The 26,777-nt window shown below is 41.8% G+C and overlaps 1 protein-coding gene across 2 annotated transcripts; it reads left to right on the forward strand.

Moving 5' to 3' along the window:
* The first annotated feature begins 130 nt into the window (after positions 1–130).
* NDUFS1 (NADH:ubiquinone oxidoreductase core subunit S1) lies at positions 131–26,777 on the forward strand. 2 transcript variants are annotated; one of them, XM_075608540.1, is made up of 20 exons: positions 141–288; positions 1,653–1,722; positions 2,343–2,410; positions 2,850–2,941; positions 3,998–4,105; positions 4,787–4,863; positions 5,876–5,957; positions 8,665–8,795; positions 9,429–9,614; positions 11,226–11,360; positions 12,129–12,243; positions 12,893–13,038; positions 17,936–18,064; positions 20,066–20,195; positions 21,248–21,408; positions 21,919–22,073; positions 23,784–23,959; positions 24,230–24,364; positions 25,349–25,421; positions 26,410–26,777. In XM_075608540.1, the coding sequence occupies exons 3-20, from the start codon at positions 2,347–2,349 to the stop codon at positions 26,499–26,501; spliced, it is 2,187 nt and encodes a 728-aa protein (XP_075464655.1). In that variant the 5' UTR covers positions 141–288; positions 1,653–1,722; positions 2,343–2,346; the 3' UTR covers positions 26,502–26,777. The 2 variants fall into 2 exon arrangements, with proteins under 2 accessions (XP_075464654.1, XP_075464655.1); XM_075608539.1 differs by lacking the exon at positions 1,653–1,722 and having other exon boundaries at positions 131–288.

Genomic DNA, 26,777 nt, shown 5'->3' on the forward strand with positions numbered 1-26,777 from the left:
CGTTGCAACCTCCATTCTGAACCTCCGCCTCACTGTTCGGAAATTGCCGAAGTCCCTCGCCTATTTGTCCGGAAATTGCCGAAGTCGCTCGCCTGCTTGTCCGGAAATGGCCGAAGTCGCTCGCCTGCTTGTCCGGAAAAGGCCGAAGTCGCTCCGGAAATTGACGAACTTCTCCCTACTCCGGAGATTGCCGAGTCCGCCATATTGACCAAAGGGGGGGCAGTCAACGCTGTTCTGGTCCTAGAAGGCCAATATAGCTCGAGGACCCCCCGAGGGGAAGTGAGCGGGGTGAGTGAGGGTCTTCTCTGCGGCCTGTGCTTCCAGTGACCCCGTGTAAAGCCGCTGTTTGCAGGTGTAGGAGGAGCTGGGTCACCACACTCTCATGCCCTTGACAGATCAGGCTGTGTAATGCTGTGATGTCTGTGACCCCCCTCTCCCTTGTAGGGTCGGGGGAGCAGATCATTGGGGTTTTCAGTAATTTCCTAATATAGGGCACCACTCTCCCCTTCCTTGCTCTGCTGGTAAGCGGGTTATTTGGTTGACAGTCGGTTTGCTGAGAATTTACCTGAATATGCCATTTGATCATAGACTGCATGATCTTCTACCTACTGATTCACATAAGAGGTGTCTGTTTAGAAAGTTGTTCTGTTCAAGTCCCCAGGAACACCTGATTTATGCAACCTTGATTGTAGAATTATTGTTTATTATATTTATGTATGAAAGTGCCCAATATATTCTGCAGCATTTAGATTGTAAGCTTTTCGGGGCAGGGTCTCCTGTTGCCTTGTGTTGTAATTTCCCTGTTGCACTTATTCCCATTGTTAGTCATTTTATTTTGCTTCTATTGTAATGTTGTACAGCGCTGCGTACATTGTTGGCGTGCTATAACTAAAACAATACATAGATACACACAGTACAAGGGTGCAGAGAGAGAGAAATTACAATTTCATCATTCACCTAAACCGGTGCAGTAGGTAAGGAGAGTCCTGCTCCACAGAGCTTACAATCTAAAAGGAAGAGGGAGGAGAGCGGATTAGGTGTAGTGGGAGAAAGAGGTTGGGATCTCGGGAAACCTGCATTTTAATAACCCGGACACTTAATATGTCAAACGCTTATAGCGCCTCAGCGGAGCATCAGAGTTTATAAATGAAAACGGTGTTGGAAAGGGCAAGAATGGGTCTGTTAAACTCAGTAAACAAATGCATGAAAGGTTATCGACCTTATTTTTATTTGTTTCCTAGCAATTTTTGGTTGAGTTTTTATTTGAAAAGTCCCAACAACTGTAGTAGAGTGTTCATGTGGCAACTCCTCACTTTCTCCACTTCACCAAGCAGCACTGAGCTGTTTCCAAACAAATTACAAAGGCTCTTATCAGAAAAAAAGTCTTCCTTTTAATATTTTGAAATAAGGTTCTTTGAGGTCTACTAATGGCACTTATTGAGGGGCCATATATACATTTAGGTGTTGGGCTCATTTGTAGGAATAAAATATGCAGTAGAAAAAGATAGTGACCAGGAAAAAACCTAGAGAGGTGAGGGAACTGCCGATTTAAACCAGTGTTTGAGTCCTCTCCTGGGGCAACCCACAGTCAGACCAGATTTTGGGAAAACCAAATTATTATCACACAATTTTAGCAGTGTTTGACATTCTAGGACATTTGGCCGCCGGCACTTCACCGCGACTCACCCCACCGCCGGAAGCTGCCACCATTTAACCGTTAAAGTAAGTGCCTTACCCTAAAACCCCTTACCCTAAAACCCCTTACCCTAAAACCCCTTACCCTAAAACCCCTTACCCTAAAACCCCTTACCCTAAAACCCCTTACCCTAAAACCCCTTACCCTAAAACCCCTTAAATTAACCCACCTAACTGCTAAAACCACTTAAATTAACCCGCCTAGCTGCTAAAACCCCTTAAATTAATTCCCTGTCCTAACTACTAAAAGCTCCTAAATTAACCCCCTACCCCAAACAGTAATTAAACTTACCTTAAAAGTGGCCGTCGGCGGGGATTCCAGTGGCGGATCGGCTGCGGTGGCATGGTGATTCATGGCGAAGCACCAGCGGCTATTTGGTCGTGGCAAAACGACTGAGACTAAATGTCCTATTCCAGTGCTTGATTGCTTGGTTCTTCTAAAAATAAAAACTAAACATGGTCCGGCATGAGCTTTCTAAGGGAAGGTTTAAGAAACGCTGTAATAAACTGATACTTTTCAGTTGTTTACAAGTCCTGTGATTTACTTTTTTAGTCCTTCGAAGTGTCTACTTTTAGCCATCAGGGCTGGTTTAAATCTAAACCGTTTACCTGTGTATGATCCAAACTTCTGTTGTTGTGTTTTTTAGCACCATGTTTCGACTACCTGCTATTCACAGGACTCTAGCAAGTGCCACCCAGGCCACTAAAAGCAATGGTAAGTCTCTCAATACATCTGCTCTCTGTGTTCCTTCATTTGTATGGAGACCATCATCAAGGTTCATTTTTAAAATGGTAAAGACTGACACTAATTGACACACACGCGCACACCACACACACGCGCACACACACACGCTGTGGGGCTACTGTCTTTAGTGCCATAGTATATCAGGAGCTTAACTAGAGCTACCAGAATTCCGTGCTGAGATGAGGGCAGAGAGGACCACTGGTGGCCCTATACATTATAAAAGCTCACTAAATTTTCATTGTTGTTCCCTATTTGCATAACCTTTAGTCCCCTGTTCCTACCCCGTGTCTTCCAGTATCTGCCAATCTGTACCTATTTGAATTCCTATATCTGCCTGTCCTTCCTGAACACAACCTCGGTTTATGTTATGTGACACAGCCATGTTATGACACGTCCCTGTGTGTTTCAGTGAGAACAGCAGCAACAGCCGCAAGCAACCATATTGAGATATTTGTGGATGGAAAACCGGTGATGGTTGAGCCGGGCACCACAGTGCTACAGGTAGGATAATACCAGCAGTCGCTGCCCTGATTCTGTGAGCACGGTGTCCATGAGTTAAGATGACTTGTTGCTGTTTGCTGTCCTATTTATGGCTGTGACCTCTCCAGTGTCCTTGCTGGTTTAGTTTATGGTGAGGAATGTTTCATTATAAAATCTGTAGCTGCAGACATACTGTTCTGCTGATTAGATTATCTGGCTTTGGACGAAGCATGGTTTTGTGATCTTGAAATTGGACCAATTAAATGGCGCTTGTGATTTCTGCCCCATCTACTTTTTACTATTGTAGGCAGATCACATCCTATTTGCCTTACTTGGTCACTGGAGCTCAGGGTTATAGTAACTTTCTCCTGTTCTCTTCGGAGGATGCCATGCAGACCCAAGCATCAGAAATGTGCTGCAGATATTCCAACCCAGAAGTGGCTGCATACAAATCTGCGAAGTATAGTTGTACAATGCTTTGGAATTGGAAAGTGCTGCTATGTGAACTGCATTAAACGATTCATTTGTGTTAAGTTATAGCAGGCATAATTAATTCATGTTGTATCTTTGGATTTAGTTACCAGCATGTACCTTTTCAAGCTTTGGTCTTGAGGTTCATACATTTCAATAGCAGATACAAAGATTTCCCTTGCACTGTTTTTTTATATTATGTTAAAGCCTCGTCATTGACAAAGGTGACCCACTGTGCTTACGACAGTATTCATTGCATGTCCCATGAAGCACTATAGGGCTGATCTAATATTTTATGGAGCAGCTAGTCACACTGCAGTTGAACTTAAACTCCATTGCCTTGGATAGCAGTCTTCCGCAAATGGCCACTTTGCGTTTTATTGACCAATCTCCTAATTTGGTTAAATTGCATTACTTTAGTTGCTTATCATGGGCCTTGCCTCTGGTAGTGTGTAGATGGCAGGGTCCGTGGAATACGGACACCCTTAGATCTTGTATCACTACCTATCGTGCTATTGTCTCTCTGTTCCATCTTGTTACGTTGCCGTATATGTTGGTGCTATATAAATTATTTTGATATCATACATTTTTTTCCTTCCTCCTTAGGCCTGTGAAAAGATGGGCATGCAGATTCCTCGTTTCTGTTACCACGAGCGCTTGTCCGTGGCCGGGAACTGTCGCATGTGTCTTGTGGAAATTGAGAAAGTCCCCAAGGTCAGTTACACCATCTCTAGCAAATGTGAAATCACTCGGCGGTAATCAATGTAGTAACCAGGAGCAATAGACTGACATAGGGAACATGTTTTGTATCATTTCAATTCAGTTGTATTTTTCAGTGTGGAGTGACCTTTAGAAAGGAATTCCCATAACCCTTTCTCTACTAGAAGAGCACAAGAATGGCTAACAAAACACAATGATTTGTAGCATTTTTTGTTTACTTGCCTTTTGCCTTATGCACTGTGTGAACTTTATCACCCGCCAGATTTGGTGAGCGGTAGGTAGATATATATGTAGTAACACTGTCTGCTTCCAATATTAAGATGTGGACAATCAACTCATTATAACAAAATATTTTCCTTCCCTTTATCCATTGTTAATGGGCTGATTTCTTTATAAAATGAAAGTAAAGCCAACATTTCAGTCATTTTAAAGCTTCCCTCTTCTCCTTCACCTACTCTAGATGTCTTAAGTCTAGTGCGTCAGTGATTCTGGCTTAGGAAAGACTAAAGAGGAGTAATTTCTGTATCCAGTAACAGTCTTCAGGGTCATGGAATCATATCCTCTAAGGCTTATGGGCTATTCTGTAAAACACATGCATTAATATGTTTGAATATGATGCGCCTATTGTTCATTTCACGTTGAAGTTCTTGCTCATGGATTTTCCTAATGTCACAGCCTGTGGCTGCTTGTGCTATGCCGGTGATGAAGGGCTGGAATATCTTGACCAACTCTGAGAAAGCCAGGAAAGCGAGGTACGTTGATATCCGCAGAATTCTCTAATATTCTCCAGAGTCGTGGTCCTTCAGTTTAATATTAAGCATCTTTACAATGAGTAACTACACAAATAAAAAAAAAAACTGTTGCTGGGATCTCCTTCAATAGCTTATTTTCCAAGCTATTAATCAGGGTCCCTCAGTATTACACTCCATGCTGCTTCTTTGGTAGGTTTACATTGAAACTCAATGTGGCTGCAGTTTTGACAGGCATTTTCTGTGCATGATGAGGCTACTAGTTACATAGTTGATGAGGTTGAAAAAAGACATATGTCCATGAAATTCAACCTATGCTAAATGTAGACATTGGTTACTTATCCTATATTTGTATTTACAGTATTTTGATCCAGAGGAAGGCAAATAAAAAACCCAAGTGAAATATTATCCAATTATGTCTCATAAGGGAAAAAATAAATTCTTTCCTGACTCCAAATATTGGCAGGAAAAGGAATCAGGGGAGCGTCAGTGCCTAAGGAAAAAATGTGATACTCGCATAGTGCAATATGTTAACAATACACATACACAGGCAGAGCTCTCATAAGAGCACAGTGAGGCTAGATTTTAATGATCACTAAGTATCAGAAATATTAGCTGTGTATGGGCATCTCTAATGACCCATACACACAGGAACATAAATAGGAGGTTCTTTTTAAAAACTTTTTTTTTTAAAGATATCTATTGTATCTGCCATCACAGTCTCCATGGGTAATCAATTCCACATATGAGCAACCCCTAATGTAAAGATAGTCAGTTGATACTAAATGTACAGATGCAAAGAATGTACTGTACAGTGTAAAGAAAGTCACAGCGTAAAAGGACAAGAACAGCCTACAAAATACATGTATCTTTGTTATTCATGTGCATGTGGCCACTGTATTTGATGCACCTGTAAAACAATTGCTGTGCTACCTGTAATAATTCTGGAAAAAGTGTGTATAATAACGCACTGCACTCTGAGCTACGTAACTATAATGTTTACATTTCTTACCAGGGAAGGTGTCATGGAGTTTTTGCTTGCAAACCACCCTCTGGACTGCCCTATTTGTGACCAGGCAGGGGAATGTGACTTGCAGGTAAGTTAATTATACCGGGCTCTCTTTGTTTATCAAAATATTCAAAAATAAAGCGAATCCCAGTTAAGTAGCCCTCTATATACACCGTCACACGTTATGAAAATACAGCATTCATCAAAATAATATTACTTTTATTTACATTTGCCTAATAACAAATATACGAGGAAAGTAAAAAAATAATGATGACTCAAAAACAATGCCTGTTGAATAGAACTTCATAATTTATTTTTTTAAGTACAACACACCTCCAGTTAAGGGGGCATCGCAATACTTTATATTCAGTTTGAGAACAACCAGAATTGTATACAATTATATTGTTACACATGAGACAGACTGGAAAAGCCAGAATTATAATAATACATGATTGCATTAATTGAATAAAGGTTATACATTCAATTTACAGACATATAATGGACAGTTAGAGATATGATTATGGACATAAGTAACATTTACAGACAGGATTAAATTGCGTTAGAAGAGGTAGGATAGGCCTGCAATGTGGTGTTAGAAGATGCCCTGCTTCAAGGAGCTTACAATCTATTGGCAGGGCAGGTTGACATTGGGTACAGGGGGTGAGAGGGTTGTTGGCTTTCAGAATGCAATAGAGCAGCTGAAACATTACCAAACGGCAGCAAATGGTGACACCCTGTTGCTGATGCCTTTGGGGAACTTAAAATTGAACTGTCTGTCTATCTATCTCAGAGTAGATCAACCTCTCATATATTCGTGTTTCAATTCTCGGGGTTGCAATATATCAATATTTAGCCATTCCTTATGTAATATCGTGTACTTCAGTGTAAGTTGTGCCTCTGATGTACAAGGTAAATGCTCAAAATACTGTTTTCAATTAACAGGTATTTGTACATATACTCCTTGGTATATAAAGCTTGCCTATCTTCTGTTCTTATAGTCTACAGTAATAGTAGGAATAAGCTCTCAAATCCTTCTGATTGGTTGTTAATGACAGAGGATCAATCCCTCATAGTTAATAGTTCTGTTTATATCTCAATGTGGTTATATAGAAGAATCAGCCCTATTGAGTATAATATATAAGCCCAACTGAAAAAGGTGCTGGGGAAGAGCATTTATAAGAGCAGCTCGAAAGAATGAGGAATATAAATGCAAGGTGCTGGAGGCACCATTGAAATGTGCTCTGTCCCCTGGTATAGAGGAAGAAATAATATAAAATCAAAAGGAAAAAAAAAAGACCCCGGTTAGCATCTAGCGGGTGGTGTATAGGATCGCCATGTTAGACATCGCTCTCTCCGTGACATCATTAAGGGACGTCGCTACCTGCTGACGTACGTTTCGCGTAAGAGCTACGCTCTCTCAAGGTAAATTAACTCCTCTGTATATGGGGAGGTATTTATAGTTGTCAGCTCATTGGGTCCCCCCTATTAACGCCGTTGCTCCGGTGTCCATAGTATCATCAGACTTTGTGTACAAATATAGAGGTATCTGATAAATCTACGTTCACTAATTTTATTTTTATATATTTTTTTTTATTTTAAGTTTTATCCTGCTTATAAACACGCTTGTGTCTGTGAATAGATTTGTTTCACCTAGAAGCATATTCCAAATAAGGAACACATGTTTTAAAGCTATTTTGTTTTTACCTAGAAGGGTATGTACAAATACCTATTACTGGTAATTGAAAATAATAATATTATTTTCAGTTTGAGTGTTTATTGTACACCTTGTACTGTATTTTAGTTCAGCAATATTAAAGCGTCAATCCATGCCATTTTTTTAAAACATGGATTTGAAGCAGGGGGTTTCCTGAGTTGAACCCCATTAATTTAAGCTCCGGGGACCCCCTGCTCCCAGAGATATGTACCTTTCGCAGGGAGTGTCAGTGGCTGCTCCGCTTGGCTTGAATGGTCCAAAGCCTTTGGGCCAATAGGAAGCCGTGACATCATCAGGTTCTGCTTCCTATTGGCCCACCTGACGTGGGAGGGTTGCCGAGGTATCGGCACCCCTTTTGGAGGTCTGTATCTCGGGAAGCAGGGGGGTCCCCGGAGCTGAAATTAATGAGATTCAGCTCCGGCGACCCCCTGCTTCAATATGGTGTTAAAAAACAAAAAAAAATGGATTGATCCTTTAAGAATCATAGGAACACATCACAGAGGATTGTTTTGTAAGTAACTTATCAATGTAATTGGCTTCCTTAGAAAGATTCAATAACCCTTAAAGTCTTGTAAAAAATTCATATGTATCACTTTTCAGTGGGAACATTGGATTCAAGCATATTAGCTACTTCTGTTTATCTGTTTGACTGATGATGGAACCATGTTTGCTTTTCAAGCAAAATACAGAACAAAGCTAACCATTTTCCTGCAGCTTTGAGGGCTGGCAAACCATAGCATCACCAAAAGACATTAGATAAAGATTGTAAAAAAAAAAACACTCATAGCCATGATTTCCAAAATGTAAATTAACATTTTAAATGAATCAAAGTTTACAAAATCGGTTTTAAAGTACTTGTTCAATGTGTCTGTGTCAATTGGCTACTATGAACTTACTAAACATGCAGCTGTCCTAGGTGGACTATCCTTTTTAACCAGTGTTTGCTAACATGGAACTAAGAAAGATGCATATTAAGAGGCAGACTGGCAGCATCATATTTTCAAAGCCATTTGCATTTCACTCCTATATGCCTTCTTCGGGAGTCCTGACTTCAAACCGTTTTATCTTGTTTCCTAACTAGGATCAGTCCATGATGTTTGGCAGTGATAGGAGCCGGTTTATGGAGGGAAAACGGGCAGTGGAGGACAAGAACATCGGGCCACTAGTCAAGACCATTATGACTCGCTGCATCCAGTGCACACGTTGCATCAGGTAACTGCCGATACACCTTGTATCTGGACAATAAAACCAAATATCCACTTGGAGAATCACCAGCTCATTGTACAGATCTCAATGTAAAATGTATAATCCTTTTGCTGGAACAAAGAGCACCATAGATCAGAACGAAGCTCTTGCACCTGCTCTAAGGATGGTGCATCTTTGCAGATCAGGAAGGAATGATTGGCTGTGATGCTGTTTGTTAACTTTTCTGTTGGCCAAGAACCTAACCTTGCTGGAGCAAGTCTTCCTCCTGTCAGATTTGGCATTAATGTGTATACCACAGGGGTGGGCAACTCCAGTCCTTAAAAGCCACCCACAGGTCAGGTTTCCAGGATATCCCTGCTTCAGCACTGGTGGCTCAACCGAGCTACATGTGCTGAAGCAAGGATATCCTCAAAACCTGATCTGTTGGTGGCCCTTGAGGACTGGAGTTGCCCACCCCTGGTATACACCCTGTCTTAAGAACAGCAAAGCTTTTTATTTGAGGTATTACAGAACTCCCATGTAGGAAAGCAACCATTTACCGTATATTTATAAGCTGTAGGCATTTATTGTGAACGTACATGATGTATGTTGGTTACATGGTTGCTTTCGCTTTTAATATGTGGTGTTTGCATCGGACAGGTTTGCCAGTGAGATTGCTGGGGTAGACGACCTGGGAACTACTGGCAGAGGAAACAATATGGAAGTTGGAACTTACGTGGAGAAAATGTTCATGTCGGAGCTTTCTGGTAACATCATAGACCTCTGTCCTGTAGGGGCATTAACTTCCAAACCGTATGCGTTCACTGCTCGTCCTTGGGAAACAAGGTATGTACTGCTCCTAGCCATACTTATAAAGAACTTCATAGCTGTTAGTTTTATTATAATTTTGGAGATGGTGAAATGATTCAAAGAGAATTATGTTATTTGTAGGCTGTGATACCTGTGAGAGAGCCAACAAGAAGTTTCTTTGTAGAATTCATATATTCTTTGTAGATCTTGCAAGTCTCTTTAAAATGTGTTGTAGATCTGCAGAAAGTACTTATGTGATCTTGAAGGTCAAATACATGAGCGTCTACGAACTTTCTTACTGGTTCTGGTGTCACAGCATTCTCGAACAATCTTGGTATCTATGTACATATATATGTACACACACACACACACGCGCGCTGTACCCGACGCAACATACGCTGATCTAGGAGATCTGAAAGGTTATTAATTAAACATTACGCTTTTGTTTTTGTTTTTTCACCCCTCCCTGTAATGCCTTGCTGTCTCTTGTCCCCTTTTTACCTTACTCTCTCCTCCATCATGCCCTGCTCCTCTTTGCACTCTCTCCTCCCCTCTCTGCCTTACTATGTCTGCTCCTCTCTGTGCACACTACACTCCCTCCTCTCCTACTTATCTTATCATCTCCTTGCTGTCTCTGCTCCTCCTACTGACCTTGCTGTCTCTCCTGCCTTCTCTCTGCACTCCCTCCTACCCAATCTGCACACTGCCCTCCATTCCCTCTGTCTCCTCCTCTCCTTGCTCTTTGCTGTCTTGCTCTGTCTCCTCTCCCTTCCTTGCTTTCTCTCCTCCCCGCTCCATAATGCCCTGCTCCTCTTTGCACTCTCTCTCCCCCTCTTTGCACTACCTGCGTTACTGTGTCTGCTCCTCTCTGCGTACTACAATCCCTCCTCTCCTACTCATCTCATCTGTCTCCTTCTCTCCTTGCTGCCCACCTCCATTAAAATCCCATCCCCCAGTGTTTCCTGGGAGAGGCCGCTCAGTCTAACACAGAGCGGGTAGAGCTGTGCAGTCTTATTGGCTCTCTGGGTGAGTGAAGGGCAGTTCAGCCTATCACAGAGGAATGTGCAGACATCCTTAGGCCTAGTCCATAGACGGACAGGCCGTGCTGAGGCGTGTGGACGCTCCGCGCTGAGCGCCTGCATCCTCAACGAGGATGCCTTGAGAGGGGGCTCACGCGAGCGTCCGCAGGCGTGCTGACGAGTTGGAGTTTTCAGCCGAGCGCCAAGCTGTTTTTCAGCGCGCTGTCGGCTGAAAACCTCCAATCACAGCACAGCAGCGTCAATGTCATGGCACCGTGACGTCGGCGCCGTGACATTGACGTCAGTGCCTCACGGGCGATTGGCCCAGCGACGTCACTGCCCCGCCTCCAACCACCTCCCCCCCGGCTCCCTTCGCGCACGCTGGCTCGCCTGCAAGTCCGTGCAATCGCGCTGACTGAAGCAGGCGAGCCTCAGCGTTAGCGCGCCTCCGCTCTCCCCACACCTCTATGGCCCGGGCCTTAGATATACATCTATATCTATGCCCTTTTTTCTTGTGGTACCACAAAGGGTTAATCAATAGAACATTTAAAAGAATATCACTAAAATAATGCCATTACTGGATGCTATAAAGATTGTCTTTTTTGTTTTCTTCACCTCGTGTCCACAGAAAGATAGAATCCATTGATGTCCTGGATGCAGTAGGTAGTAACATTGTGGTAAGCACACGAGGTGGAGAAGTGATGAGGATCTTGCCCAAAGTGCATGACGATATCAACGAGGAATGGATCTCTGATAAAACCAGGTGTAATGTTTTTTCACTTTTCAAGCAGAGAGATTATTGTAGGTTATATTCTCGCCCGACTCAATGAATTACACTTATTTCATCCTTTGGCCTTGTGAATTAATTGAAAGCGGCATTTCAGACTCTAATCCTTTTTGCAAAAAAACCCAAAAAAGACAGGTTTAAAAATACATGCTTGTCAACATTAAGAAAGTTTGGAAGACTGCTTTAACCAGACGGGATTCCTAAAACCACAAGTCACTAGGAAATAAATCCTATTTAATGCCCTTTCTCAAACTAATGAAGATCAAAAAGCCAGCTCCTCAATGATTTTGGGTGTTGTTAAGGATCGGTATGTTCATTTATTTATTCTACTTTTTAAAAATAGTTTTCTAGTGAATGATGCGCTAAACGGATCATTATTTTACCATACCGGTTCTGGGGTTACTAGTTTTTGTGTAAGGTTGGCATCCCAAACTCCCAAAAGGGGAACTCTTGCAGAAGCACATGGAGCTGCCCAAAACAAATTCAATTGGATATTTGATGTGTGTGCTCCTGCCCAAATACCTTCTTGGCTCTGCGTGCTCCTTCCCGAGTTCCTCCTTGGCTCTTTGTGCTCCGTTTTTGGGGTTCAGCGAATTGCTGTAAGAGCTCTGGAGCACCACCCAGTGTAGGTTGGCTCTCAACTTGGGGTGACTGTACCGATCTTTGTTACAACTGGTGCGACCCCTTTTTGTCCAGTCGTCATTTTGTGTCTGGTTTCAGTGCCTCTCCTTACTAACCAAACAGATTTTCCTACGATGGCTTGAAACGCCAGCGACTGACCCAGCCAATGATCAGGAATGAAGAAGGTCATCTAGTTTATACTTCCTGGGAAGATGTTCTCACTCGGGTGGCTGGAGTGGTAAGGCTTTCTGTAATGACAAAATCTCTAGTCTAATAAATCACATGTAATGTTGTATGGCATGCTGGGGCCGGCTAAATGCGACATTTGGCCTTGGCTGTCCTGCTACGACCAACTCCTTGCCAGTGTGCAGCCGCACCACCACTGGATCCCACACTGCCCGTTGACCGCTTCTACAAGAAGGAATGTTTTAGGGTAGGGGGTTAAATTTAGAGGATTTTAGTGGTATGGGTAGGGGGTTAACGTCAGGGGTTTTAGTGGTTATGGTATGGGGTTAACTTTAGGGGGTTAAATTTAGGAGTTTTTAGTGATTAGGGAAGGGGGTTAACTTTGGGGGTTTTAGTAGTTGGGGTAGGGTTAACTTTGGGGGTTTTAGCAGTTCGGGTAAGAGCTTAGGGTACAGGTTTTTAGGGTAGTGGGTAGCATTGTTAGTGGTTAATATTAGGAGGTTTTAGGATAAGTGTTAAGGTTAGTGACTTACCTTAGTGGCGAAGTGGCTGGCGGTTGAGTGTCCCGGTGAGCAGCGGCTAAATGTTGGCGGTAATTTGGTCGCGGCGAAACAGCAATGGCCAAATGTCCTAGGCCGGGGGGGTGCCTGCCTTACATATCTCTCATGCACCAAAGGAATAAAAAGGGTTTCCATTTCCAGTTGCAAGGTGTGCAGGGTAATGACATAGCTGCTGTTGCCGGGGGACAAGTGGATGCTGAGGCACTTGTAGCCCTTAAGGACTTGCTGAACAGGCTGAATTCTGATACTCTGTGTACCGAAGAAGTCTTCCCGAACTCCGGAGCTGGGTAAGTTATTAAAGGAGAACAAACAAGTATCCCTCGCTCAGTTGGCAGAAGACCACGATAAAAATTAGTATATAACCACTGAACAATATCAAGTGGGTACCCTAAGTGGAATAGTGTAAAAGTAGAATAGGAACCCCCAGAGGAGGGGTGAAAAGGCCCATACTATGTGCACAACCACAATTTACTGGGTAGTAGTTTAGTATATAATATATATTATACCTCAGTGAGGGCAGCTAAATAGGTGCAAATTACTTTATAGAAAAAAGGAACAGGCGGATAGTGCTAAATGTATAATGGAGTGTTTTAAAACATAACCTTTAATAATAAGAAATAGTATCGGAACACAATATAACAAGAACAAAGGTAAAACCAAATAAGTTCACCTTAATACAGAGAGTTTCTGAGACTTCCTTAGTGCCTGAAATGATATATAATAATATAAAGCTGTAAGAATTTGTAGGGGGTTTGTAATGCCTGAAGCGCTGCACATAGCAATTTTGGTATGGCATTGGCTATATCTAAATGTCAGATGGAGGCGCAGGTAAGTGAAACCAGCGCCTAACTTTAACCCGCTACCAAGTGCACAAAGAACAAGCTAGAGCTGTTGTGACCGCACCAGTCTGTAAGAGAGAGAGAGAGCTTGATCTCATAGGATCTGCAGAAACCGACGTTTGTCACAAATATGGTCAGACAGTAGTAGCTAAATTCATTAGCTTAATAAGTAGAGAGCTCTATTTTATATCAACGCTTCAGATCAATGAAGCAGGGCGATTATCCTGCATGTAATCTTGATTATTTACAAGGTACCGAAGTCCCAAATTAATGACCGTCAACTACAATAGCGAAGGAGGTCTAATCTGTTACAGTTTTCACACGTGAGGACTGCTATAGTAGTGTTACTGATCAAAGAAGCAGAAAGGATATCCTGCATGTAACCTTGATTTAGTTACAAGGTGCCAGAGTCCAAAACTCAAAGAGTTAACATTGCTGATTAAACAACACAGGAGCTCGAATTAGTTATAACCTACGAATGTGAAGACGGCTTTGAGATAGAACGGCAGCTGGTCTTAGATCGTAAGTGAGGAGCCCTGCTTGATTCGGTCATTCAAATCAAGGTTTGGCTTGTGAGTAAACTCAATCTACTAAAATGAATGATAATTGTAGTTACTTAATTCGTTATTATGTAGCCTGCATGGTTACCATGCTCTGAATTAGAGCAATGGGGAACACCCAGTGTGTAACTGTTGCCTAACTGCAGAGTGCCCGAATCAAATGCTCAGATTATCATAGCAGTATATTCCTTTAATTAAAGGAGCAAAGATCGGGTATAGTCTGCATAGACTACTTAACTCAACTCAGGAGCCTTGTTACATTCAAACGCTAAAGTCATTATAGCAAAAAAAGATTGTAAAAATAATCCACTTGCATATAATATTAAAGGCAAAGTGCCCAAATCTCTAACTCCTGCTGTCGTAACAGCATAGTTATTAGTCATAAAGAGCTAGGATCGGGTATAGTCTGTGTATAAAGTAGACTCTTCAATCATGAGTTCAGAGGCCCATGATTACAGCACTCAGAAGGATGGTTCAGCCAGTAGGTAGAATCAGCCTGTTAAAGCTGTAAAGTAAATACAAGCACTGTGACGGTCGGAGCCCAGTCAGTGTGTGCTCCCTATGGTCCGTTCTCTGTGAAAGGACATCACTGTATTACCCGACGTGCACGTTTCACGTGACCCAAGCAAGCTTTCTCAGGGGAAAAGAGCAGAGGCGACCGCTATCCTTAAATACCCCCCCAAGGAATAGTGGGAGGAACAGGGGCGAAGCTAAGGTCTAAAGCTGCTCTAAAAGGAGATTGAAGAATATTAAGCAATGTAGATGTGCATCATTAATACCTTGTTGGGGTATCCATAAATTAGGAAATACATGCTATAAATTACATCAGTATTGTATCAAGCTAGAGTGTTAACCAAGTAGTTGCCACATCGCGATAGCTTTAAGACAGGGTGGTATGAACAGATTACTTACCTATAGCCATCTGCCTTTAATATAGTATTTCCACTCAGACTGTCAAAAGCTCATGACCCAATGCTCTTCTTATTGAACCGTAAAGTTTAATGAAACCAGGGATAGTGAATATTATCCAGGCTGATGGTACTGTTTGACTATATCAGGATATGTTACAACAAAGGATTAGAAATAAAACTTTAATTCAGACCTGGGGGGGGAAATCATCGTTTGTAGTTGAAAGATCCACTGGCATTCTCTTTGCAGTAGTTTCTTATCCCAGTCTCCTTTTCTTGGGCACAGTGGGTTCTGTTCAATGCCACACAACTTAGGAACATTGGCATTTCCACCATGGGCTTCCAGGAAATGTCTAGCAACTGGGGTGTGCAGATTGTTTCTAAGCAAACCTTAATTTGAATGACCGAATCAAACAGGGCTCCTCACTTACGATCTAAGCAAGACCAGCTGTCATTCTGTCTCAAAGCCTTCTTCACGTGTATAGATTATAACTAATTAGAGCTCCTGTGTTGTTTAATCGGCGTTGTTAATTCTTTGAGTTTTGGACTTTGGCACCTTGTAACTAAATCAAGGTTTCATGCAGGATATCCTTCCTGCTTCTTTGATCAGTAACACTACTATAGCAGTCCTCACGTGTGGAAACTGTAACAGATTAGAGCTGCTTCACTATTGTAGTTGACGTTGTCAATAATTTGAATTTGGGACTTCGGTACCTTGTAAATAATCAAGATTACATGCAGGATAATCACCCTGCTTTATTGATCTGAAGCGTTGGTATAAAATAGAGCTCTCTACTTATTAAGCTAATGAATTTAGCTACTACTGTCTGACCATATTTGTGACAAACATCGGTTTCTGCAGATCCTATGAGATCAAGCTCTCTCTCTCTCTTACAGACTGGTGCTGTCACAACAGCTCCAGCTTGTTCTTTGTGCACTTGGTAGCGGGTTAAAGTTAGGCGCTGGATTCACTTACCTGCGCCTCCATCTGACATTTAGATATAGCCAATGCCATACCAAATTGCTATGTGCAGCGCTTCAGGCATTACAAACCCCCTACAGACTCTTACAGCTTTATATTATTTTATATATTATTTCAGGCACTAAGGAAGTCTCAGAAAAACTCTCTGTATTAAGGTGAACTTATTTGGTTTTACGTTTTGTTCTTGTTATATTGTCTTCTGACACTTTCTTATTTCTGTTTATTAAAGGTTAGGTTTTAAACACTCCATTATACATGTATCACTATCCTCCTCCTCCTCATTTCTATAAAGTCATGAACACCTATTTAGCTGCCCTCGCTGAGGTATAATATATATTATATACTAAACTACTACCCACCCCTCCTCTGGGGGTTCCTATTCTACATTTAAGTTATTAAAGGATCAGTAGCCGTGCTGCAGCCTCCTTCAGATAAATGGCAGAGGAGAAAAGTGTATAGAAAGCCACGAGGCTAGAGATAAAAACATGTATTTAATGCTGCACGGTGCATAAGGAGAAGGAGCGGCTCGGTGAGTCAAGACATGGACTCTGTAAAACAATGACTCTGAATTTGAATCAAAAGCCTAGTTAAAATCCCGGCGTCCGCTCTTTGTGACCTTGGGCAAGTCACTTTATCTCCCTGTGCCTCAGGCACCACAATCATACATTGTAATCTCATCGGACAGGGACTGTCTGTAAAAATTATTTCTACAGTGTTGCGTACCGCACACTATACTGGAATTGTGAAGTGATTTGCGCGCCAAGTTGTTGCTATTCCAAATGCCATCCATAAGAGTTCAGGAGACTCCAGGTAGAAGTCATGTTAAAAGAGCAGCTCAACTTGTCCTTAAACAACTTATCAGTGTAATTGGATTCATTAGAATTATGCCATCGCCCTTATTGTAACTGCCATTGGTTAAACCCTCCAAAGCATTTGGTTACCTTGGAGTTGTTACGTTTCAAAATGTATTTTAAAATACTTTATACTTGTCTACATTTTTTTTCTATGGTGTCAATTAGAACCACTTGACGTATGGAACATGCCACTGTCCTCATTTTCTAGGCAGGACTGTCCCTTTAAGGTGACGCTGGGCATCTGTAGCCTGCTAAAGCTGGGGCCTGCAATGTTTTCACCGCCAGCGTTCTGCTTTTTGTGTCTGTCCTTCTACACCACTATCTTCTTAATCACTGATCTAAATGCAGAGCAATGTACAAATTCCCATTCAGGTCCATGGTAGTTTCCGTGCATTACTGCCTGATCAGCACCAATGTGCGTTGGAGCAGAACCCCGTACGAGTGGACAGGTTATGCTGTCTTTTTCTGTGGTGGTTCTCATTTAAAATCAGACTGACCATGCTTTACAATCTATGACATTACCTGTGAGCAGTTTTGCTTTTCTAATGCTGATTCTCAAAGCAGAGGCTCTCTCTTCAATTCCACCCTTTTTCCTCTGTCCGTTTTTGAAGTGGCTCAGTGAGTAAAGACACTGACTTTGAATCAGGGGGAGACTGCCGTGACCTTGTGATCTTGGGCATGTCCCTGTGCCTCAGGCACCAAAAACATAGATTGTCTGCTGTACCGGCTGCATACCATGTGCTATACTGTAATTGTGAAGCGCTTTGAGTCCCATTGGGAGAAAACCACTATATAAGAAATAAAGTTATTAACACAGTAGTGGTACTGTGGATTTGCTAAAAAAAAGAGGAGAAAGGGATACAAAACTACCACTATCTATTTTATTACAATATCATGTAAGAGTTTATTATAAATATTTTTTTTACCATTGAACAGTATTAAAATAGACTAATATGAATAATTACAAATCTTTTCCTGCAGCTGACAGAAAAGCCCTAACCTTACTGTTCTCATATTAACACTGTACTGACCGTATTGCAGCTCTGACCTACGCTCAAATTACCTACTGAATTCAAGAATCGCCGGTGTGGAGGAAGCAGATGTCCTCCTGCTGGTCGGTACTAACCCACGTTATGAAGCCCCGTTGTTTAACACAAGGATTCGGAAAAGGTCTGTATCGCTGGGGGAATTATTTTTCTGCTGGAAGAGTCTGCAGCAAGTAGTAAACCAATTCATTGCAAGCTACTCCAGCAGAGGCAGCGTTACTGCAGTGCTGGTCAGTCGAAGATTGAGCCACCTGTGCTGAAGCTGGGTTATCCTTAAAACCTGACTTGTTGGGGGGTCTTGAGGACTGGAGTTGAGCACCCCTGATATAGACACCTGAATGAGGATACTCTAATCATGCGATCTAAGCGAAAGATGGTCTCTAAGGATTTAATCATGTAGGACTAAGTACATCACCCCTAATACCAATAGATGACATGCACTTTATGGCAGGGAATACATTCAGGCGGGAATATACCGCATACGTTAGTTTTCATGAGCAGCATATTACTGCATTTACTCACTCATGACCAGAGTGCACAATGTTTCGCGGGGAGAGCCCATCCTTCGTCAGGTGTGCATCATACAGTGCCGGAGAAGTAAATAGACATACAGTAGTAGGTGGACCACACAGGCTGGATGGACGTCATTCTTATATGGGTTACTGGGTAATTGCTTGATTGAATGTAATGCTAAACATGGAATATATTCATTGTAATCAAAATGTAGCAATAATTAGTATATTAAATAATATACTAATTATAGCTACATTTTGATTACAATTAATGTATTCTAATATAATTGCTATTTTTAAGAGTATACAGTACATGGTTTCATAGTAGATGAGATTGAAAAAAAGATATGTCCATAGAGTTCAACCTATGTTAAATTTAGACTACAGTTACTTCTCCTATATTTGTTTTTACAGTACAGTATATTGATCAAAAGGAAAGCAAAAAAAAAAAAAAACCCAGTGAAACATTATCCAATGATGTCTCATAAAGAGAAAAAAAAGCCTTTCTGACTCCAATATTGGCAATCAGATTTCTCCCTGGATCAACATTCTTCCCACGTTTACTTATTTAGTATATCCCTGTATACCTTTCCTTTCTAAAAAGATGTCCAACCTTTATTTGAAGGTATCTATTGTATCTGCCATCACAGTCTCCATGGGTAATGAATTCCACTTTCTAATTGCCGTTACTGTAAAGAACCCTTTCATTTGTTGCTGGTGAAATCTCCTTGCCTCCAACCTTAAAAAGGGTGACCCTGTATTGTTTGTACTGCCCTTGGGATGAATAGTTATTTAGAATCTCCAACTATATTTGTATATAGTTATCATATCCCCTCTGCACTTTTTCTAGTTCCATAATGTCTTTTTTATGGAGTAGTGCCCAAAACTGTACTCCATATGCAAAGTGTGGCCTTACTAATGCTTTATAGAGGGGCATAATTATGCTTATTTCCCTAATAGCCATTCCTGATTTAATGCAAGATAAGATCGTATTTGCAGCTACTGCCTGACATTGGGCACTATTGCTAAGCCTGCTGTCTACAAGCACTCCTAAATCCTTCTCCATCAAGGATTCAACTAATATTTCCCCATTTTCTTTGTAAGTAGCCTGTTTATTATTGTTTCCCAAAAGCATAAACTTACATTTATCTGTATTAAACCTCATCTGCCATTTACCTGCCAAAGTTTCCAGCCTATCCAAGTCCTTCTGGAGATAAATGACATCCTACTCTGATTTTACTACCTTACACATTTATAGAGCAAAATCTCCATCTTTGGTGATGACACTGCCAACCTCACGGTCATTAACAAACCAGTTTAAAAAGACATTCTATCTTGTCTAAACCTCTAGTCTAGCCACTAGTTCTGTACTCTTCTCTTGTATTTTAATTGTGGAACATGTTGTACACTGTACACAAGCCTTACAACCTTTGCTGCCAATGTTTTGTGGTGTAACTATGCAATGCTTTGCTGGCCTCTGGAGCTAATGGGGTAAAGTTACTGTTGCAGACCCATCTAGCACAGATGATGTTGCGGGTGAAAAAACTCCAGCTGTCAGAGAGATGATGGGCTTCTGTTGATCATAACTGTTGTCATCTGCTGTTTGTTTTCAGCTGGCTTAACAATGATCTGCAGGTGGCTGTTATAGGCAGCCCAGTTGACTTGACTTACACCTACGATCATCTGGGAGAGTCCCCTCAAATACTCAAGGACATTGCATCAGGAAAACACCCTTTCAGCAAGGTGTGCAAAAAAAAAAAAAGCCATGTTTTTTTTTTTTTTTAATTTCTATTTTTTTAATGTATTTAAAAGCAGGCTACACCGTTCACAGGAGCCAGTTACCTTTGATTTGTAGTATTATTTCTAACATCTGAAGTGTTAGGTTTATGGTGTTCTATAAGAAGCGAGAGGAATTATTCATTCATTTTCCATGCACTTTAACTTCTGTGATCATATTGGTGCCACAAAATGACATCCCAAATCAAAGATAGCTGCGCCCCAGCTAATGTGAAGAATTCAATCCATTACTACCATATATCTTTAACATCTACATTTTTTTATAGCTCTTGCATATACATTATTAAGCACACCTAATGTTTTTATCTGCTGATATTTTCGTTCTCTTACCTCATACATGCTCACACATGATATAATCTGTTTTACATCATCACATTATCTTTATTCGATAAGTTTGCGTAGGCCAAAAAGGCTTCACTCCTTGCCTGCTGCAAAATTCCAGTCTTTCTACATTAGACTATTCTGATGTAAAGGGGTATTCGTACTTCAATGTAATACGGGCACGTATTCTGTAAGGTGTTGGTGGAACCTCTGACTTATATGATAAAATGTTATCTAGCTCTCCTAACTCATGGAAGAAAGCAGGGGGAAGCTTAACTCTTCTGGCTTCCAAAAAACAAAGTGAGACACCCTAATATTGCTTGGGACATGGATTGTATTATAAACCTTATGCAAAAAAATAAGCAATTGACTATTACCCCCAAAAAATAATTGTGCGTGTAATAAGTAGCCAAGACATTATCTACACATTTGTATTTTAAAATACAAGATGAATGGTAGCCAAATATAAAATGTTAAACATCTGCATAGATAATTGAGTACAGTACAGTGTGTCTATGACAAAATGCTTGATTCAATCAGCGTATTCTATTTCTGGAAGTCCTGGGCATGAGGCGGCGCTAGTAGCGAGATCGGACTTGTGAAGTGTGCTGGATAGGCTGTTCTGATTGGTTGACCTCACAGTCCTGATTTATATAATTACCCAATGTTCATTGCAGACTTTCAACCAAGCCAAGAAGCCTATGGTGGTAGTAGGTAGCAGTGCTCTGCAACGCAAAGATGGTGCAGCCATCCATGCAGCCGTTTCTGCTATTGCATACAATGCCAGGACTAGTAGCGGTGTCAGCGGGGAATGGAAAGTGCTAAACCTCCTGCACAGGTGAGCCGACTGCTTTTTTTGGTGCAATGACAGTTGGGTAGAAATGAACATAAAGTCAGATTATCGTACTCCGTCCAAATCAGCAGATCCACTTCAAGAGTATAATTATGCATTTTATGTGGTCAAATCCCCAAATTAGTGCGGTATGAAAAGTTTGCACATTTGTTGAATAACAGAATGAATAAGTTGGTAAAAATGAAAGTCTTAAGATGAGCGAAGGTGTGAATATGGAGTCCTACACATTGCATGACAGTAATTCTATGCTTTTAATATTAATGGAGTTTACATAACCAAGATCATTAGAAATTAAAATTGGTGGAAATTAAAGGGTGGTCTTATTCAAAACGTTGAGTTTAAAATCAACTAGGAGCAAATTCTGCTGTCTGTTACTTGTTTGGCAATATCATTGGTGTATATTAACTCAAGTATAAATGGACCAGTTTTTTTATTCAGTAGATGGTCTTACAGGTTTATTATGCAGTTTCCTGATGGCATTTTGTTCTCATGTAGAGTTGCTAGTCAGGTTGCTGCCTTGGATCTCGGTTACAAACCCGGCGTGGATGCTTTACGGAAAAACCCTCCGAAAGTTCTTTTCCTGCTTGGCGCAGATGCCGGCTGCATAACACGCCAGGATTTGCCAAAAGACTGTTTCATCATCTATCAAGGTATAGCGCTTTGCTAGGACCCTGGCACACAGAACATAACAATTTAATGCAAGAGGCACTTACTCGGCCACTTTTAGATTCACAGCCGTCTGGCACTTCAACGTATTGCTCGTGTGACAGCTTACAAATCGGTCTAGGATATTTTGTTCATTACCACATCGCTGCCGGCGTTTAGCTGTCACTCACCTCCCCAAAGGGACATCCGTCCGCCGGCTGCTTCATCCCTAACCTTACTCCTTACCCCAAAAAAAACCTAATCTTAACCCCTCATACTAACGCTATAAAAACCTTAACCGAAAACCCATATCCTAAACCCCTTAACCTAATCCCCCTACCCTACAAACCTTAACCAAAAACCATTTATCTCCCTACCTTAACCGCAAAAACCCCTTAAATTAACTTGCCTTATTGGCGAAATGGACAGCGGCCGAGTGTCCAGCGGCTGAGATGAAGGGTCTGTCCACGGCCAAACACTGGTGGAGATTTGGTTGCGGCAAGACTACCACAACCAAATGTCCGATTCCACCTGAAAATTGCCTTCCTTCACCATCACTCGGATGTTCCGAGATGACTTTATCTTTGAGAGAGAATTGTTAACATTTATTTGGACTCTTCTGTATTCAAGAGTTCTCATACTAATGTTGAAAAGTCTTGTATAACATTGGTTTCATTTTATATTATTCTTTGTTTTAATTAGTGTTAACATAAGGCTATATCACTGGGATAATGATGTTATGGTATTATTGGCTATATATCCACGGCAGAATATTCGAAGGAAAGAATGAATTTCTGCACTTATGACCCTTTACTAGTAGGTACAGCTCAACCCCCTTATAACTCTGTGCTTGGGGTCCAAAGAATCACATCGCGTTATAAGCGGATCGCGTTATAAATAATGTATAATTGTATGCATTGTACAATAAAGTATTTAAGATACCAATAATCGTGTTGTAAAGTATTCAGAAATACAAAAATTGGGAGCCACGGTTGTATCGTGTTATAAGCAGATTCGCGTTGTAACGGATCGCGTTATAACGAGGTTGAGCTGTATTACTATACTTTATAAACCGAGCTATAAGGTCACTTTTTACAAGCATCTGACGAAGGGGCTGTATCACTGGAATGTTGTTATTCATCTGCACGAATGATGAAATAAAATAAAGCACCTACATTTTCTTGCCAAAATTCCTGCGTGAAGTTGCTGTCTGCAGAGGAAAGTCAGCAACAGAATAATCTCACACTGTGCTTTTGACTGGCCTTTTGCAGACAGGCCAACCTGGCCACTTATATGTCAATTGGCTGCGTAGGTAGTTGTCACTGCAGCTTTAACACAAAAGGGTTAGAGTACCAGATATATCAAAGAAAATAAATCCTATTTGGTGCTATTGTTTTTCCACCAGATTTTCACCCTTTTTTGCCTTGATATATAACCCGAAAGGTTATTATTACCGCTGTCAGTTTCCCCTTTATAAAGCCAGAAGGTGACACTGTGTGCTCATTTGCATGCCACTACCCAGAATCCCTGGCTGCAGTGGAAGGTTGTATGCCAAGAGATAATGGGGAAAATCAGAGTTGCAGACCTGTCAGACATGTGAATGTGTTCACAAGTGGTATTTATCTTTAGAGCCAGAACAAAAGCGTAATGCTATTATTTATTACAGTTTGCGGTCCTTGCTCGAATTATGCAATAGAAACTTTTTTTTCTGTCAGGACATCATGGAGACATAGGAGCACCCATGGCAGACGTGATTCTCCCAGGAGCGGCTTACACAGAAAAGGCTGCTACCTATGTCAACACAGAAGGCAGAGCCCAAAGGGCCTTTGTGGCAGTGACACCACCTGGAATGGCAAGAGAGGATTGGAGAATCATTCGGGCCATCTCTGAGGTACTTTCTCTGCTGGCTAAATGTGCAATCCCTGTTCATTATTACTTGCCTGGACTTAACTCCTGATCCCATTTTTCTATTAGTCTTCTATTTAGGAGAAGTGTATAATATTTGCAGAAAACTCCCATCTTGCAAACCTGATGGAGTTTTACAGCACTGGTTTACAGTACAATACATATTGGAAGCACAAGAGTCCAGAATAACTTCAATGTAAACTATTTCCAGTGTAACGGCAGCTTTAAATAGCACTTAAAACGCCTTGTTCTCTAGTTGGCAGGCGTGACCCTGCCGTATGATGACCACGACGAGGTGAGGAAAAGGTTACAGGAAGTATCTCCAAACCTGGTTCGATATAATGATGTGGAAGAAGCCAACTACTTCAAGCAAGCAGCTGAGCTGTCAAAGGTATTCTGACATTACAGAATGATTAATTGGGAAGCTTTTTGTAATATCCCTCAAGGGCCGCTTGTGCCCCCCTTGCACCTACAGAAGAACCGCACATATATAGTGCACAGGGTGAATGGACATTGCAGCAGTGGGTAGGAGCTTCTTCTGTTTCCTCCAGTTAGTGTCTTAAAGCGGCAATACAGGGTGCCTTTTTCTTTTTTTAGTACTGAAACAAGGTGTCTCCGGAGCTGAACTATGTTGATTTCTGCTCCGGGGACCCCCTGCTTCCAGAGATACTTACATCCTTAGGGGGTGCTGGTATCTCTGCAGGTAGCAGCTCTGACGTGGCTTGTTGGGGCTAATGTCTTACATTTTGTGGGCCAATAGGAAGTTGTGATGTCATCCCTAGCGGCTTTCTATTGCCCCGCGTGACGTGGGACATTTAAACTGAGCAAAGATACCAGCAGCACCTAATGGAGGTAAGTATATCTGGAAGCAGGGGTCTCGGGAGCTTAAATTAACGTAGTTCTGCTCCCGAGAGCCCCCCTGCTTCAATCCTATAACTACAAAAAGAGAAAAAAGGCAACCTATAGTGCTGCTTTAATTCCGTCATTGATTAATACTGTCCCACTCCTTTCCTTAGGACTCGGAACTAGTGATTTAGGCAGTGGAAGGAGCTACAATGCACACCAGCAACATCTCCATGCCATCATCACCAGGGGAGAGAGTTTCCGGGTGGTTAGGGGCCACAATTAAAGCCGCAAGGGCCGTCTGTTACCCACCAATGTTTTAAGGCAGGGGTGGCCAATTTCAGTCCTTCAGAGCCACCAAAAGGTCAGGATATCCCAGCAGTCTTTGACTGAGCCACGTGTGCTGAAGCAGGGATATCCTGAAACCTGACCTGTTGGTGGCCCTTGAGGAGTTGGAGATGGCCACCAATGTTTTTAGGAATATCCTCCAGCTCTACCTGCTAACTCTGCTTCATTGTAATCTCGTTTCTAGCTTGTTAATCAGCAGATACTTGCAGATCCTCTGGTTGCCTCTCAGCTGACTATTAAAGATTTCTACATGACAGGTTGGTAACCAAACAGTGACTGCTTAACATGCCTGAACCTACCTCTTCTGCCATTTTGCTCACTTCTAGGAATCCCACAACTGCTGCTCTTATTACCACAGAGGAAGTAGGTGCTACGAACTCCATTGGTGGCCTTTGAGGACTGGAGCTGGCCACCCTTACCCTGGGGTCTCCAAACTTACTGCGCTGAGCGCCCCCCCACCCCCCTGCCTGCTCTCCTCCTGGGTCACACCCCCCCCTTACCTCTAATGTGGCGTGAAATGACGCTGCGGTGTCATGTGACGTAACGTGACCCGCGGCGTCATCTGTCACGTAACTGAAGCCGGGTAAGTAAGTTTACAGAAGCCTTGCGTTCTCGCTCTCACTGCAGGGCCTCTAACTGCCGCGCCCTCGCGACCCCCAGTTTGCGCACCCCTGCCCTAGAGAATAAGAAAACAATTCTTTTTAACACTAGAGAACAAAAGCAAAAAATGTTCAGGTGGCAAAATACTAGCATTTTATGAGAAACTCAAATAGGCTTCTGGGGGACTGTTGTTTTAAAATGTCAGTGTGTTGGTTATGTAAGAACTCCATACACGTGCAGTCCCCAAAGCTGAAAATATAACAAAGTAACCCTACAACAGGCAGACGTGTTTATTTTTTGATACTCCTGCCCCTGTCCTCTAATCTTCGGTAATGAACAAGAGGATGGCAGTAGGCACCGCAATTATTAGATGAGGCACTGCTGTTTTTGACGTCTCTGTTCTCTCAGAAGTGTTTGGTCATACTTTGTACTAATGAGTCTAGAACACTAACTGCCTCTTTTAATTTGTTTAGTAGAAGCTATAGCAATTAAGTATTGATTTAGAAATTAAAATCTGTGCAATAGTTGGGCCAATCTGAACGCTCTATTACTGAAAGATCCATGCATGTCGCACTTTCAGTGTGTTTGTCGATTCTGCTGATTTTGGCTAATGCCATTGCCCTGATTTTACAATCATCTTCCCAGATCCCATCAGCCGAGCGTCGCAGACAATGGCCAAGTGTGTGAAAGCTGTTACCGAAGGAGCACAGGCAGTAGACGAGCCGTCCATTTGCTAAATCTGAAACACAACTCCTGCGGTGCATCTAGAATAGAAGTGATCTTGTAATGCTGTCACTTTAGGGCTGTCTCTTTTTTCTTTTTTTTTTGCCAGTGTAAGAGCAATGTAGAATTTGGGGTTTTGCACCTGTGCTTGTTTGAAAGCATGTGTGATGGTTACACGGTTTACTGTACCTAAAGGTATACTGTACCTAAAGGCATACTGTATATTCAAAATCCTATGGCGTGTGTATAAACTACTTGTAATCTAATTAAAAAAGGGTTTATTACAAATA

This window comes from Ascaphus truei, chromosome 7 (genome assembly GCF_040206685.1).
Source record: "Ascaphus truei isolate aAscTru1 chromosome 7, aAscTru1.hap1, whole genome shotgun sequence".
Taxonomy (NCBI): Eukaryota; Metazoa; Chordata; class Amphibia; order Anura; family Ascaphidae; genus Ascaphus; species Ascaphus truei.